This window comes from Spodoptera frugiperda, chromosome 20, assembly GCF_023101765.2.
Source record: "Spodoptera frugiperda isolate SF20-4 chromosome 20, AGI-APGP_CSIRO_Sfru_2.0, whole genome shotgun sequence".
Classification (NCBI taxonomy): domain Eukaryota; kingdom Metazoa; phylum Arthropoda; class Insecta; order Lepidoptera; family Noctuidae; genus Spodoptera; species Spodoptera frugiperda.
The window spans coordinates 2,247,722-2,263,315 of NC_064231.1; the positions used below are offsets into that span (position 1 = coordinate 2,247,722).

At 33.7% G+C, this 15,594-nt stretch overlaps 2 protein-coding genes across 3 annotated transcripts in view; one reads left to right on the forward strand and one right to left on the reverse strand.

The window, feature by feature from the left end:
- Positions 1–98: 98 nt before the first annotated feature.
- Positions 99–15,594, forward strand: part of LOC118280916 (calcium uniporter protein, mitochondrial) — a 174,217-nt gene continuing 158,721 nt past the window's right edge. Inside the window, exons 1-2 of one of the 2 annotated variants that reach the window (XM_050701104.1) lie at positions 99–607; positions 7,183–7,288. In XM_050701104.1, the coding sequence (XP_050557061.1) occupies positions 503–607; positions 7,183–7,288 (211 nt within the window). In that variant the 5' untranslated portion in view covers positions 99–502. The remainder of the gene's footprint in view (positions 608–7,182; positions 7,289–15,594) is intronic. The other variant, XM_050701103.1, reaches the window with a different exon arrangement.
- LOC118280936 (protein javelin) overlaps positions 7,320–15,594 on the reverse strand; it is a 134,354-nt gene continuing 126,079 nt past the window's right edge. Inside the window, exons 2-3 of the mRNA XM_050701096.1 lie at positions 12,497–13,273; positions 7,320–12,247 (exon numbers count right to left, since the gene is read on the reverse strand). Of these exons, the coding sequence (XP_050557053.1) occupies positions 7,558–12,247; positions 12,497–13,273 (5,467 nt within the window). The 3' untranslated portion in view covers positions 7,320–7,557. The remainder of the gene's footprint in view (positions 12,248–12,496; positions 13,274–15,594) is intronic.

Genomic DNA, 15,594 nt, shown 5'->3' on the forward strand with positions numbered 1-15,594 from the left:
TAAATAAATAAAATATTTTGTCTTTCTTTTGAATGTTTTTGAACGAAACTTTTAAGAACCAGAGTGCCAACATAACAAACATTAAAAAATATTATAAACGCGGGTGTTTTGACTGAAAGCGTTATCTACGTTTCAAAAAGTGTAATAAATATTTATAGTGATAAGATTTCAGAGATATAACGAAGATCTCTAAGCTATCATAAGGTCACAATATTTTACGTATAAATTAAAATGGCATATAAGGTATATTTTTCTTGTAAATAGTAAAAAATCGGAACGTCGTCAAGTTTCTAAATTTTATTATTTTTGTACTGTAAAATAGATTCGTCTAAATAATGTTTGTATTTATGTTTAAGTAAAAAGATATTAGGTTTTCGTTTGACAAAATAGCTGCCCGGTTTGTATCATTACTTTCTCGGCAGCGGCGCCAGTGTGATCGTACCGGTGTCGGTGTTACGATAGACTATACATACCTACAGTATTGTACATACGTAGTGTAAAGATGGCGTCGACGGTGTGTGTTTCTCGATGCCGACTGTTAGCTAAATTAGAAATAAATCGTGGTTTGTGTTTATCACCGATATTTAGGGATTTGTCGAATAGCAGGGTAAGTGTTTAATGTTTTTCTTTTATTTAATCACGTACATTGTTAGTGTTTCATTTAAAATTGACGATTCAGAGACCGATTTTTGTATGCACGTGCATAACTATTGTATAGTTATGTAGATAGCAGCTGTCAAACGTCAAAAATTTTGTGTTTATTTCAATTTATGGTAAATCATTTTTTTATTGATAACCGCAAAGGTGCGTTTTTTTTATTTGTTAGCATTAACATAATGAATTGTATCAGTTAAAAATATGTTTGTATTAAAAGATTATACCTATTTGTTATGCAAACCGGTAAATAATTATAAATCATCGAATTAATTCATCTGTAAAGTTAACTTGTATTATATTATAACTAGTAGGTATACACTAATTTCGATGATCGCACAGTGTTAAGTCCCACAGTTATTTAAATAATTTACGTAGGTAATTCACACCATATTTTTAACCTGGACGAAACAATAATAAAATCAGTATTATTGACCTTTTAATCAAGTATTTTATCTAGTACTCATGTTTCTACGCTAATTAGAAATTCTTTCGTACCCATTTAAAATGTTCCAACAAGACTCCAATGTGACTATAACCAGTGTCATCTTTCTTTATTAACTCCGATATTGTTTTGTTTGTATACGCGAACCACAGATAAGAGAACAAAATATTTCTCTTTTATTGGTCGTAAAGATGCACAATAAAGGTCGATGATAAGAGTCATAAGATTATCTAATTTTCTTGAACTTTATGAGAATCTTTAGTTGGTCTAATTAGGAACACCTATGTAGGTTCCTGAACTAAAGAACTACATAGTTATGAAGATGATAGATGATGGCAAAGATTTTTTTATATATCTATCCCATTGTGCGTGTCACAATGATTTATACGCTTATTAATAAAAGTGGTGCGTAAATAACGTTACCCTATTTGTTATGATCTTCATCTCAATTGGGGCCCTTGAACTCTACTCAGTCATGTGCGAGTTCCGTTATGTCCAGTGTCCAGTAAATTCGACAGAATCACGCTCCGTAAAACGGTCACATTGTGAAGAAGCTACTGAACTGAACTAAACTACTGAATTAAGTTCCTACTGTTATTTATCAATGAGCCACCTAATTTACAAGGTCACGGTCAAGAACGTATCTGTTTTTATCACAGATTAGGTATAAGATTAGCAAACTTTATAAAATATAGTAATCAATAAAAATATATTAACTCGTCGAGTTTATGATCGATACTCGACCTTATCGTTGATGGATTTCGATGTAAGTTCGGTGATAACACAGTTATTTTAATCCAACAATAAATCCACGGTAGATAAACTGAAAAACTATGCCTACGGTATATCATACTAAAAATGTGATTGTTTTCCAAAGTCCGTGTGAGATAATTATTTTTGGATCAGAATCGATTAATATTTGCGTTCAGTGTCATAAATAACTAAAGTTTTACCCCTTAAATGTCAAATATTGAATAAAAATAACCATTGAGACCTAGATACTTCTATTAACTTTCCGTATACGATCTCGTAGTGACCATTAGTCTTCCTTCCCTTCATTCGAGATTCCCTCATCATTGTTGTAAAAATTGCTAGTAGGACTAACAGTCACGAGACTTCACGGTCATTGAGGGGTGAGCGTTCGTCTGGGTGTCGCTCCCCAGGTAATAATAATTCTCATCCGGTTAGTTACGAAGTCCATGACCATACCAAAGCATAAATGTAGAAAGGCCTTGATACTTGACAGGTAAACTCAAACAAAACTTTACATAAGCCACGTTCAGGTAAAGTTTTACTTACGATACAAAGTTGTGATCTCCAATTCTGTTCAAAATTTTCCGGGTTTCGCGAATTAGTATCACGAATCTTGCAAATTTGTTGCTCACGTTGGTAAATAATTTATTACTTATTCTGACGACTTTTAGTATTGTTAACCTTTCCTTGAGATGTCTGTTAGAATATGTATTGAATTAGGCGTTGAGAACTAGTTTCTAAAACAGGCAGAGATATTCTGTTCTATTATGAATGAACAAACATAAAAAAATCTCCTTTTCCTTTTGATGGAATGCGTCAGTTATACTTTTTGTATTATGTAGTTTCCAATATCTTTGATGATCAGTAACTTGGTAACCAATTTAAAAGCATCACGGATATGACGTATCCTATTCGTCATGATCAAAGATGACGAATTTCTCAGTTAGTTACTCAGTAGGTATTTTTTCTTGAATCACTGCTTACAATTCTAATCTGATACGTTCGTGGGTGAACAGCTGTATAACTAACGCAAAGCGTTAATGAAAGACAATGAAGTGTTTGTTTAATTGCAACGCTATAAATAGATATCTAATCTATTTCTATTTTGTATATTGTCGAGCAAACTTCACTCTATAATTACTGGATGTTTATCATTAACTAAGTCATTTTCCGTGTACAATCTGCTGTTACGGATGAATTTGTTCATTTACTGATGGTCATGAGACTATTTAGTTCGGACTGCTAACTAAATGGATCAATAAACCCATGTGCATTGAATACTTTGTTAGACCGGTTTGACCGACTACAAAGGTCCTTTTAAAATGTATGAAGTGCAAGAGATTCAGTGGGACGGGACGAAGTACGTAAAAAATGCGAGCTACACTGCAAGGGGCATTGACCAACTAGCTGGTCTGTATGAATGGATCTAATAACGATATAACGAATGTGAAAGTTTATTTGTTACTTATTAGCTCATTTTCATTAAAACCATGACCTGTACCATTTTTTTTTAAATAAGTCAATTATCGAACTGCCCTGAGTTAATATAAATACCTAAATAATATGATGTCAGAATACAAACATCTAATTTAGTTGTACGTACAACGTTATTAGATTATTTTCCTTGTATTCCTATAATGTTACTATATTTTATATTCAACAGTGAATTCGTCACAAACAGTTTACTCTAGGTATTTTACTGTATCATAATATTAGGTAGATGCAATATGTGTAGAGCTGAGTTGAGGCTGAAAGTTGAAACAATAATTGGACTTGGAAAATTATTGCAACCGACTAAATTACTAGACGATCATAATTGCGCAGTTTAATTATTAGGTCCGATAAAGTGGTTTTGGCGTTTGTTCTTTAATACTAAACTTATGATTTTATTTATGACGTGTCGGCTTGTTGCCAAGTGGGATGCGTGCATACTGCATACATATCAATGCGTTCCCTTTGTCCTGCATTAGCTTGATAAGAATTTAAAAAATACTACTCAAGTTAATATTGCTCCTGTTTTTTTAAAACTTAGTATTAAAGTTAACATTACTGTTATTATGACAACATTATTATAATAACGTGGAAGGAAAAGATTTAAAATACATTAAACATAAATTGTTCAGCTCATCACAAATAAACTATGTGAAGAACATTAAAAAAAGCGTGAATTTAAAGCATTTTTATTGTAGTGTGATGGGAATTCTAGTTTAAAGAAGCCATTTTACTAAGAATACAAATTGAAGAGCATGATTCATTCAAATAATGCATGTCATCAAGGTTATGTTGTAGTCACAATCAATTCATGGGTCGTTGACCTGAAACCTGCTGGTCGTGTACTGGTTCATTCGATAAAAAGGCCAACGCATCTATCAATCTTATCTACAGACCTACATTTCTCTTCCAACAGAAGTTACATGCTAAAGTTTCGATTTCTAGTGACCTAACATCTTATAATTCACTTGTATTTAGGTATTAGATTAGTGCTATTATTCATGATTTTGACTTATCTTTGTGGTACTGTTTATTATGTAACTTTAATTTTAACTGTTAAAAATTACGACATATCTGAGTTACCTGAGTAAATAACTAGTCGAAAATCTATTGTTTTGTGTTTAAAAGTACCCATTTCGAGATAGTTTTAACTTTTAATTGCCAAAATAGTCACTTGAGTTAGGCACTTGCGCTAAATAACAATGCGTCATATCAACTGTGCCAACACCGTTGAGTATTTGGTATGCACTTTAAAAATTATTAGCATAATTATATGCACATGTGCACACTTGTACAGTCATTGCACTTGTCTGTATTGAACGTGTTTCACACATTACCAAGTTATTTGTCCGAAAATAAACCAGGGAAGAGACAAAACCTACCTATTATTACTGATTCATACGGTGTATAACTATGTAGTTTTTTGACGGTTTTACCCTAAATTCGACCTGACTAGGTACTATTAATTTAATTATAGCATTTTACTGCCTGAAAACGTGGTTGAAACAGCCTAATGTAAACATTAGAAATGTGCCAAAATAAAGTCTTACATCGTCGTTACGTAGGTCTAGCTAGATATAACGGTTATTTTGCTAATTTTATATGCCTACGAAAAGTTTATTTTTTCTTCAAAATATGACTCGTGTCTGGGAAGAATAAAGCATCTAGCTACCTTGTAGAATTTTTAAAGAGATTACTTCGGACAAAATAGTATAATTCTACATTTGTTCATGTTTACATCTTGAATTCAGGCTCAAAATGGTAAAACCTACGCCTGTCGACCTTGCATTTGAATTGCGAACAGGTCCTTGCCCTTCTAAATAAAAGGTTGTATAATCTCCGACGGTGCTTCAGAGTATAGCGTAATCTCGAAATCTTCGGTACGGGTCAGAAATGTATTAGTATTTTTGTCACAAAACTCTTGGAACTTTGCCCGATAAAATAAAGGAAGACAGACAGGAGGCGGATTGTGAGTACAACATGCTCGCTGATATCATGCTCTTAGCGTTTAGGTATAAAAATATGATATCAATGGTCGATGAACTTTTCTTAGTGAAATATAAGAATCCGTTCAGTTCATAACCTTAAAATACTTAGTGAACAATGTAAAGATACATAAAACATAACACAATGCTTATATAACTTGTGTTTCCTCAAGTTAGTTTAGTGATTCAACAGCGTAAAATTTTCTTTATCGCTGACCAGCGCCAGCGCACACATACACAAATCACATGACTTTGTTTTGTTGCTTACCAAAAATCTACAGGCGATTTACTGTTTTAGTTAGTGATTGATTTATTGTAAACATTGCTCTTTTAGTTAGTGGGGTTTTTTATCTTCAATTTTTGGGTAATGTTATATAATAGATTTTTTAATACATAATATGTCCTAAAAATAAAGAACAGAATGCAGATAAAAACTTTAAAACAGTATGAGTGCATCGTTAGGGTTCCAGTAAGAAGAATTTATTATTATTACTAGTGAGTAGTTTCGGTCTAGTAAAATGAGCATTCGTTATTAATTTTAGTTTAATGGCAGGAAGGTGACGATCGTTCCACTTATGTAATCAAAGCCGCCTGCCAAAGCCCATTAAGACTCCATGTTGTTACTAACCTATTTAGGAAAAGGCCAAAATAAATATTTATCACAGATTACAGACGGATACAATGCAGCTTATTCGACGGGTCTCAAATCTTCACGACTTATGTACTTATCACTCAATCCTTTTTAAGAATCAGTCTACTGTCCCTTTATAAAACAGCATGCAAATAGTCTAGTAGTTTTTGAGTTTATCATGAGAAGATAGACATAGTGTCTCTGTTATGACATACGACGTACTGTAAGCTTTACAGTTTACAGCTTCTTAACTTACGTTAAGAATCAAAGAACACTTACATAGATCTTCTTAAACGCCCAGTATTCAGATAATACCTAGTTCGTTAGTGATTAATTGCTAATACTTACCGCAATATTCAGAGTCCATTAATGGTTATTTAACCTAGTTCTTAGCAATTGTTTTCGGAACAAAATCGTTACTATGGAATAGTTTTAGTAATTATTAATTGTCTCTGAGTGTGGCAGTTAGAGAAAAATAAAGATATCTAATAGATTCATAGACTATGAGTAACAACACATTAGTGTCTGTTACTTTTCTCGTCTATCTTCGCTGTCATATTTGAGATACATTACAGTACCTGGCGATAAATATTGCAGATTAACTTTTGGAAACAGACAATGTACTGTAATATTTCTTTTTATGAATCGAGGAGATACTACTAGTTTTAATGGCTTATAATCATGAGCAGTATACCTAAGTCTTTTTTTAAAGGTCAATGTGCAATATTTATCGGCAGGTACTGTTCGTGCAGTCCATAAAATGAACATTCTAGGTGCTCTCATATTGTACACTGTACAGATACGAACTACCTCGTTCATTAACATCGGACTAATTAGTTAAATGCTACCAAATAGTAATCTACTAATGGAGGCAACGTACCCGAGTCCACTTATCTGTCTACTGCAATTTTTAGTTGATAAATGTGTGACAGTAATTTTGTATTGTGTTTAAACTTGTTACAGTTTATCATTGAGTAATTTCACTTTACTTACGAAATTGGTTTTTTAAACGTTGGTCTAGATTGTAACTACCTTATCCTCTACTACATACTTATACTCAGGTATTCAGATTGTCGTAAATCCTTTTAATAGGTCATAAAAGAGATCTGTATTGCATTTGTATTGCATTCGTGGCATAGTTTATTGATGGTAAAGCAAACGTAATTTCCCTGTATAATTAAGGTTTCTTTACTTATCTAACAGTGAATTTTTATTGCTTTCAGGAGTCATGGTGTCGTCGTTGGCGGCCCGCGCGCCGTACATTCTTCACAAGTGTATGTACACATGGATCTAAAACACCAACAAAAGTCGAGCATGAAAAATCTGAGGGTAAGGATTTAGGAAAATAAAATCCAACAGCATTCATAAAATATATTTATTACAGAAAAAGAGACCATCACCAATAATACGGTACACTTTGATCGCGAATTAACAACTATCTATGTTAAAAGAATATACCTAAAACTATATTAGATACATGATTTTAAGCTAAATATTTATATTAGGTACATACTATTTACTAGCAATAATTTAATAGTGTTATTTGAATACAGATCACATTTTATGTAAGCAAAAGCTTATATTATAATGTAGACATATTATTTTAATGACTTATTGCTATTCAAACTATCGTAACACGACTCTAAGACTTCGAATTCTTCGAACACCATTTCACCGAATTTTCCCGTTGTTACTTTACTTTGGTCTAAATTATCGTTTACGTAATAAAATTTCTTCTCAAAGGTATGAGCACTAGTCGCTTGTTTGTCTCCTTGTGCATTGTTTGACTTAGCATCCTCTGAACTTCCTTGTTCTTGTTCTGTGATAATTGTTTCTTTCTTAGTTTCAATTACGGGTGCTACCTGCTGAACAGGTATTTCCTTCTTTTTAACAACAACGTCGTTTTGTTTCAGTGCTTCAATTTTGGATTTAACGGAATCCTTTTTAATCCCACTGTCTTTATTATCAAATGGAGTTTTTACAATACCTTTGCTGTAGCTTTCTAGACGACAGATTTTGTTCTTTACGGAATTTTCATCATCGTGTACTAGTGGAGGATCTTCTCTTGACAGTTGTTTTTTGAATTTATTTCGGGGATTTTTACTATCATCAGTACCTGTGAGCTCTAGACGGCTGCTACAACTGTTAGATTTGACTAATTTAAATTTAAATCCTGGAAAGCTTTCTGTTCTTTTGTCTTGATTTTGGTTTATTGTATTTAAACTTGTGTTGGAATTTTGTTTTTCAGAAAGCATTTGCTTGTGTTTATCTGCGACGAGGCATGAACACTTATCACCTCGACATTTGGTTTGACAAGAGTAGCAATCCCTGCTACAATTTTTTTGTAAACTCTTTATTTCTTCCATTATGGCTTTTGTCATAGGACTCACTGTTGAACCAGTTTTTGAAGTTAGTACTTTACCTCCATAGTATGTTATTGAAGTACCGCATTCTCTTATTTTCTTTAAAATATCCGGGCTTACATATTGACTTTCACAGCAAAAGTCTTGGTTCATTGAATCACAAAGGTATTCTTCACTTGAACTGTATACATTATCTTTAAGATTCTTCTGTGAGTATGGACTTAGACCATCAGTTTCATATTCGTTGTTTGAGCTAAGATCTCCGCTCGACACGCCACTTGACAGACTAGCATTGTCCCATTTCTTGTTGCCGAAGTTGGTATCTATAGTTAGTTGTCGTATAATTTTCTTACGTCCACCATTTTTAGTACCTTTTGTTTCTTCATTGAGGCTTCTGTAAGATGTAGCTCTTCTTGTTAAACCTAGATTTTCATTCACCAAGGGCGGATCATGTGTCATCGGACTTTTCATTTTTAAAGTGTCTTCGAATAGGTTTCTTACTTTTTTAACAGTATCAGGGTTAGGAAGTTCTTCTTCTATGATTTCTTTATTAACTCTTATCGGATGATAAAAGAAATGTCGTCTAACTGCATTTTTTGGCTTATCAGTTAGGTTAGCATTGCTATCGTTTTTCTTAAGTAAGGTAGGTGGAATTTTGCACGTATCTGTATTTTTTCTGGGCGTGGGCTCAACTTTAGTCCGTACTGGTTCGATAATTACAATGTTGTTATTTACCAATAATTCTTGAAAGCTATAATCTTGTAGATACTGAAGTAATCCATCGAATTGTGCTTCTTTACGATAGTTAGCAATCATGCTGTTTTTGAAGAGTTCCGATTTCATGACCTTGTATCTTACATGATCGAAATCATCACATCCTTTTTCATAACCTTTGGCTTTAATCAGTGTTGCTTGAGTTTTTTGATTTTGATTATCATCACTGCTCAACTCCACGATTTCTATCTCGGGAGTGTCTCTGCACAAATCTATTTCAGATTTTGCTAAATCACTTTTGTCATAAAAGTTTGTGTCACAGTCCTTTACAATTTTATCCAATGTTGATTCTTCTATTTCTGAGTCACTTTTAACTTTTTCAGTTTCATCTTTCCATAACTGTAATTTTGGCTGACTTACTTTGCGTATGCTGTCTACAATTTTAACGCTTTCTAAAGTTTTAATAATATTTCCTACTGATATTTCTGACAATAACTTACTATCGTCGGTCTTCTGTTGTTCCTTTTCTTCTTTTTCTTCACTTAAGTCGCCATCTCTATTGTTGTTAAAATCTTCTTGATTGACTTTTATTTCTGGTTTATTAATGTTTTCATTGAAATCTGGATTCTTATCTATAAGTTTCGACCAATAGTTTTTTACTGAATTTAATTTCTCTTGATATTCGATATCGGTTTTTATCGCATTGTTTAATTTTTCTTTGACATTACTGTCTGTTTTCAAATCTTTGACATCTTCCTTAGATTCAATAGGATTATCAAGTTTCTTGTTGACTGGTGAGTTTGTTTCATAATTATTTTCCATTTTTGTTGCTATATTTTGCTTTTTATTTTTGGAATCAATAACTTGTAGCACCTGAGGTCGAGTCATTGTCGTATTAATTTTCTTGAATGTGTATAATGATTGTTCCGGACAGCCTTTGTTGTCTTTTATGATTAACTTAGGAGGTGGTTTTTCAAATTTATGCTGAACAAACGAAATATTATCACTTGTTTCCTTTTTCAGTTTCGGTATTGTAGTTTTAACTACCTTGTTTAATTTTATGGTAATAAAAGGATCTTTAGGTGTGTAGTAGCTGGAAGTATCAATACAATTATCTACTGTGACTTTTTTGACTTCTTGGTTGATTGGTTTAATTTCCTTATTGGGCTCTGTGAATGCAACCTGTTCAAATTTCGGTTGTATTTCTGTTGCCGGTTTTACTACTGTTGTTGGTGGTACAGGCTTAGTTTCTGTTTCTCGTTGTGTATTTGATTCTATTCGGCTATTTTCGTTAGGGTTTTGTGATAACGGTGGATCGATAACAATGGTTTGATGGCCACTCAATGGGACTATTGCAATATTAGATTCTGCTGATGTCTTGAAAGATTGAACTCTAGATAAAAGCGAATGTGTTTTTGTTTCTTCTGTAGTAGGTGGTTTTTGAGTAGTGGTGTCAGAATTCGTTTTATTGATACTTTTTTCTACAGTGTCTGGGCTAGGAATCCGAATAATTTCGTCTTCCTCTGTTGGATCACGTTGACGAAGAGAATAATGTTTTTTAATTATTCCAAGTCGTGGTTTTTTGTCAACCACTGATTTATTTATGTTATCATTTGATAATGATTTTGTTATATTAATTTCTGGTCGGTAACCAGAATTTGATATTTTTAAGCTTTCAGATTTCGTTATGATTTTGTTATTTCGTATTGTTCCTTCTATTTCATTGATTTCCCTTTCGTTTTGGTGGTTATCTGAACGAAAATAATTTGTTTCTTTTTCGTCCGCGTTAGAACTCTCGATAGTTATAATTGATTTTAAATCGTCGTCAAGTTTGTTAAAGTTTTGTATTAACTGTGGTTCAGAATATTCAGGCAGGTAAATGCAGTTATTAGTTTGGATTTTGATGTTATGAGTAGGTTTTGTATAGGTTTTATTAAGTTGACCGTAATTTTCAGTACCCTTTGAAGACAATATCTCTCTGAAATGAGTTTGAGCTATTTCATATGTGTTTTCACAAGGAATGTCTTCCGGATCTTCTTCTCTTAGTTGGGCGTCGATACGTTCAGACTTTCGTAAACACTTGCTGATATTTATGTCAGGTAGAGAATAGTACTGATTTTCGATAAGCGTAGTAACAAAAGGCTCTGTTGTTATATTTTTTGAAGTACAGTGACTCTTTGTGGAATATGTATCACTTTCAATGTATGTGTTACTGACGTAGACTTCGTTGTTTTGTTTTTTTAATATTTCGTTGAAAAGATTACCGTTCTTCTTCAAAAATGAGTCTCTTCGAATGTCTGCAAAGGTCTTTTTCTTGTTGACTTGTGTGTATATAGGATCTGTTTCTTGATTATTATGTTCAGAATTTAGGGTATTCGAAGCAATCGAAGTGTTTTCTTTAAATTGTGAGTCGCAATACTCATCAATTTTTTCGGCTAGGGAATTAGCCAAGTACTCTAATTTATGGGACTTATCAGACGAAGCAATTGATATTGAAATATAAGAAGTTATGCTATCAGGGGGGCTTGACACAATTTCGTCGTTTTCAGAGGCTATAGATTGCACATCATTATCGTTTTTCGATTCATCTATTTGTGTGACTTCGGCTGGTTCAAGACTTATTTGTCCTTCACTCTTTTTACTTTTTACAGAAAGTTTGTCATAGGTTTCTGTGTAGCTTATTGGCTCAGGATCGTCAGGCTTATCTTTCTCACTCCGCGTAAGACTGTCGTTAGTGAATGATTTTGGTGTAGTATTTTTAGATCTCTCTTTGTCTTCGTTATCAGTTGCGTGTTCGTCAGTTGTCACGTAGAGTTCTTTGCTGGGATTAGGTGAAGTAATCGATCGATCTGATTCAGGAGAACTTTCCTTATAATTTTTTCTATGAGCTTCAAAATTGTAATGTTTTCTTACGTAATTAGAGTCTAAACTATCAATTTCACTCGGATTACGAGAGTGGCCAATACTATCTTCGGACAAGTTGGTTTGTTTTATTTCTTCATTCAAATTCGGCCAACTTCCACTTACAGATCTTGAATGATGACTTTCGTTTTGTGAAACGACTTCTTCTTTCTCTGATCTATTCTCAGGATTATCTGGTTTTTCGTTTTCTTTCTGCGCGTTTATATCTCCAAAGCACGAAGCGGTACTATCAATGTATATGCTTTCCAGTACTTCCTCCTTTGTTTGATATTTTGCTCGACCTGGCAACCTGGAATGAGATACATAACTATGTTAGATTTGTAAATAAATGTATTTTCTATAGGATACATAATAAGTACGACTACCATAACAGGGGTACTGGGACATTGTTCACGAACCAATTGTTTATTTTATATAAAAACATGGTATAAACCTCTTCTAAATCAGATGAAAAAATACAACTTTGTCGTAATTAAGCAGTGTTATAGTTAAATCTTATGTGTGATATATTATAGCAATATGAAATAATTTTTATTACCTGTCTTTGAAGCAAGGCTTGTCAAATAACCGGGCGCGGGGTATCAGCTGGGATCGCTTGCTTTTAGCGTGGTTTTGTATCTGAAGATCGGTGAATGTTTCTTCTCTTATCACTGCCAAGCTTCGACTGCGTCGTAAATTAGCGCCTTCGGGTTCTTTATGTTTGCACAATCTCCCGTAGCTACCACTGAATTCAGTATCAGAGTTCGAGAAACGTTTTTGTATGAGTTCCTCTGCAGCTTTAGACCTTGTCAAATGTTGATAAAACTCGTCTTGAGGCAGTTGTACAGGTAATTTGTAGTATTCTGCTAACTTACTCTGGTACTTCTCGTGTTTTTTATTCTTATTTTCACAGAAGTCCCTATCTTTATCTTTGTCTTTATCTTTACCCTTGGATAGTTTCCTTTTTTTGGGACGTTCTTCTTGACTCTTCTTAGATTCTAGTGAATTTCTCGGTTTATCAAACTCTAATGTTTCTGCAGGATTTTCAAAGTACTGTATATCACCGACGGTGTCTGCCGCGGACTTGTGCTCGTCCTGACTCGATTTCCTTTCGACAAGTTCTCGAAGGCGGCTTCTTGTTGAGCTGGTGTTGGACGTGACGCTCTCCGGTCGTTTGTTAGGGTACTCCAAATTAGACGACGACCGTCTGAAGAGGCTTGTCTTGATCGACCCGAAGTCGCCTTCGTCTTGACAAGAAGCCGCTGAGAAATTCTGTGCCCTTATACGGTCAACGTGATTCTGGCTAGAATACGACGCGACCGAGTCCACCGAGTGTCTGAAACGCAAAACATCATAGATTAGATTAAGATGTATTCTACGAGCTTGATAATATTGTTTGCATAAGATATGTAGCTTTTGGTGTGGTTCAGTTGACTCATAGTTTTTAATGACGTCATGTTGGTCAAATATTGATTTAGGATAATATTGTGAACAATAAGATGTTGGCTGTGAAGTAGATATGGGATGGTAGTTGTTTGTTACTACCCCTGCGTTGGTATATGGGTAGCAGTGATCTACACGCTGTGTGGAGTACGTTTACAATACTGGCACGTTGCCAACAGTTGAGCTATTTCGTTGACAACAGAAATATATGTTCGAAGTGGTCTTCTTTAATGATCATAGCGAATTATTTCATTTTGTGATGATTGAATTTAAGAAGCTGGAACAATGTTTGGTATTCATTTTACTATTTCAAAACACAATTATTATGCATTGTACTGTTTCAAAACACGATTATTTTAATGAAACACGTTATGGAACTGTTATTATAATTTACAGGTAATTCGGTAGGTACATGAATGGGTTTAGTTAAATTGAGTTTCTGAAATGTTGCTCGTAATGAAATTTTGTATTTAAAACGTTGATGTTTTTGAAAATTGCCCTTAATGGTCGTCAAAATTGCTAATTATCATTATTTTATATTATGAAGACGTAAAAACTCTTTTTACGCGTCTACATTTAAGTGCCAAAACAATAAGTGTTCCGTTTCTTGTCTCATATTATTGTTGGAACTATTTCAATTTATATATTCACAGCATCAGCACGTAAATGATTCAGATTTAAAGCTCTAATGTTTGTACGTAATCTTATCCAATTTTCTTGTTCTATCAAATTAGTTTTGTGCTTTAGTATTTGAAGATAATATTTTAACGAGTCTTAAAGCGCATGACATCTGCAACGAACATTTGAAACCATGCCAGAATGGGCCTGTCGGTAATAAAGAGCCGGCGCCTTGTGTTCTACGAGAAATGGTTTTAGGACTACGTTTAAGGATTTTAAAATTTCAGAAACTTTGAGTGTTCTACCATGTAACCGACGCCCCATATATTCTGAATTGTGGGCACCTGTAACCTGTAAGATCGTAAAGTATGGTTATGGTGCAATGGCGAGAGTCGGTTTACAACTCCTTGCTTGTAATGGAGACATGAATTTTATTTCCACAGTATTTTAGGTTCAAAGTACCTCGTAATGCAGCATCGATGAACCAAGGATGTACGAAGTACTTGTACTTTAGAAAAGTTTTGAATAGATATCATATTTTTAAGATTTTATTTATTAGAAACAAATGGCATAAGAACTCTTGCTTTGATAATAACGTATAGGAGACCATCTGTACGCAATCAAACAAACTGGTGATGCCCTAAATAAATTACTATTGCGAGCGTGCCAATATAAATACATACTAAAAAATAAGTACCGTATGTTATATTCATCTGTTATAATTTACATGATGAATTTATTAATGAATGGACGTATCGAGATTAGATTAGTCAAGTTCCAACGGTGCGGACCGCTTGTAATTGGCTTGTGGACTCGTGTGATGACTGCTAAATTAATGGCTTTCATACATATAGCTACATACTAGTGCTACATAATTTCAGAATTAACATGTATGACGGATATAAGCGGATCATAATAAAGTGTGGTTTTGAATGGGCATGTCATGCATGATATTCTCTTAGAAACATTGTTATCTTAAAACATGTAAGTAGGTGTATGTAGAGGTATAGGGTCAAAGTTCTTATTACTAAAGGGTGTCTAACAAAACTATAAGCCTTTGATTTAATATAAAACTTGTACTACATAATTTAGAACAAATTATTGTCGAAGTTTTCCACTAAAATGTCGGCTGTGGCGACTTCGTGGGATGCCTATATCCCCCGCAGTATATCTATAAATATTCATAGTCTCAACGGTCGAGAGTCTGCTATCTTTTGACAGGTCATTCGAAACTCTGAGCTACTGAAGCTTCCGTAGCGTATTCAAAACGACGTTAGTTTTCCAACTGTTGCGTTGTTTAGGAGATAGAGAACTTTTCTTCTCATGTCTATCTACATTCGTCTAGACTCAGTACTCAGTGTTATTTGATCTAGTGTACACTCGCGAATATTGTTTTGAAATTGCAAAATATGTGTTCTCTCTTTTATGAAGTGATGCTATTTTCACACCAGTTTCTTTAAATAAAACTTCATATAATTTTGCATTTATGCGACCATTCGAATTTGATTTGTTTATTGAAATGAGATTGTTATCAATCCTCCGTTAGTCTTAGTCCTGTTCTTTATAAACTCGATCCCACGGATAAATGTATTAACT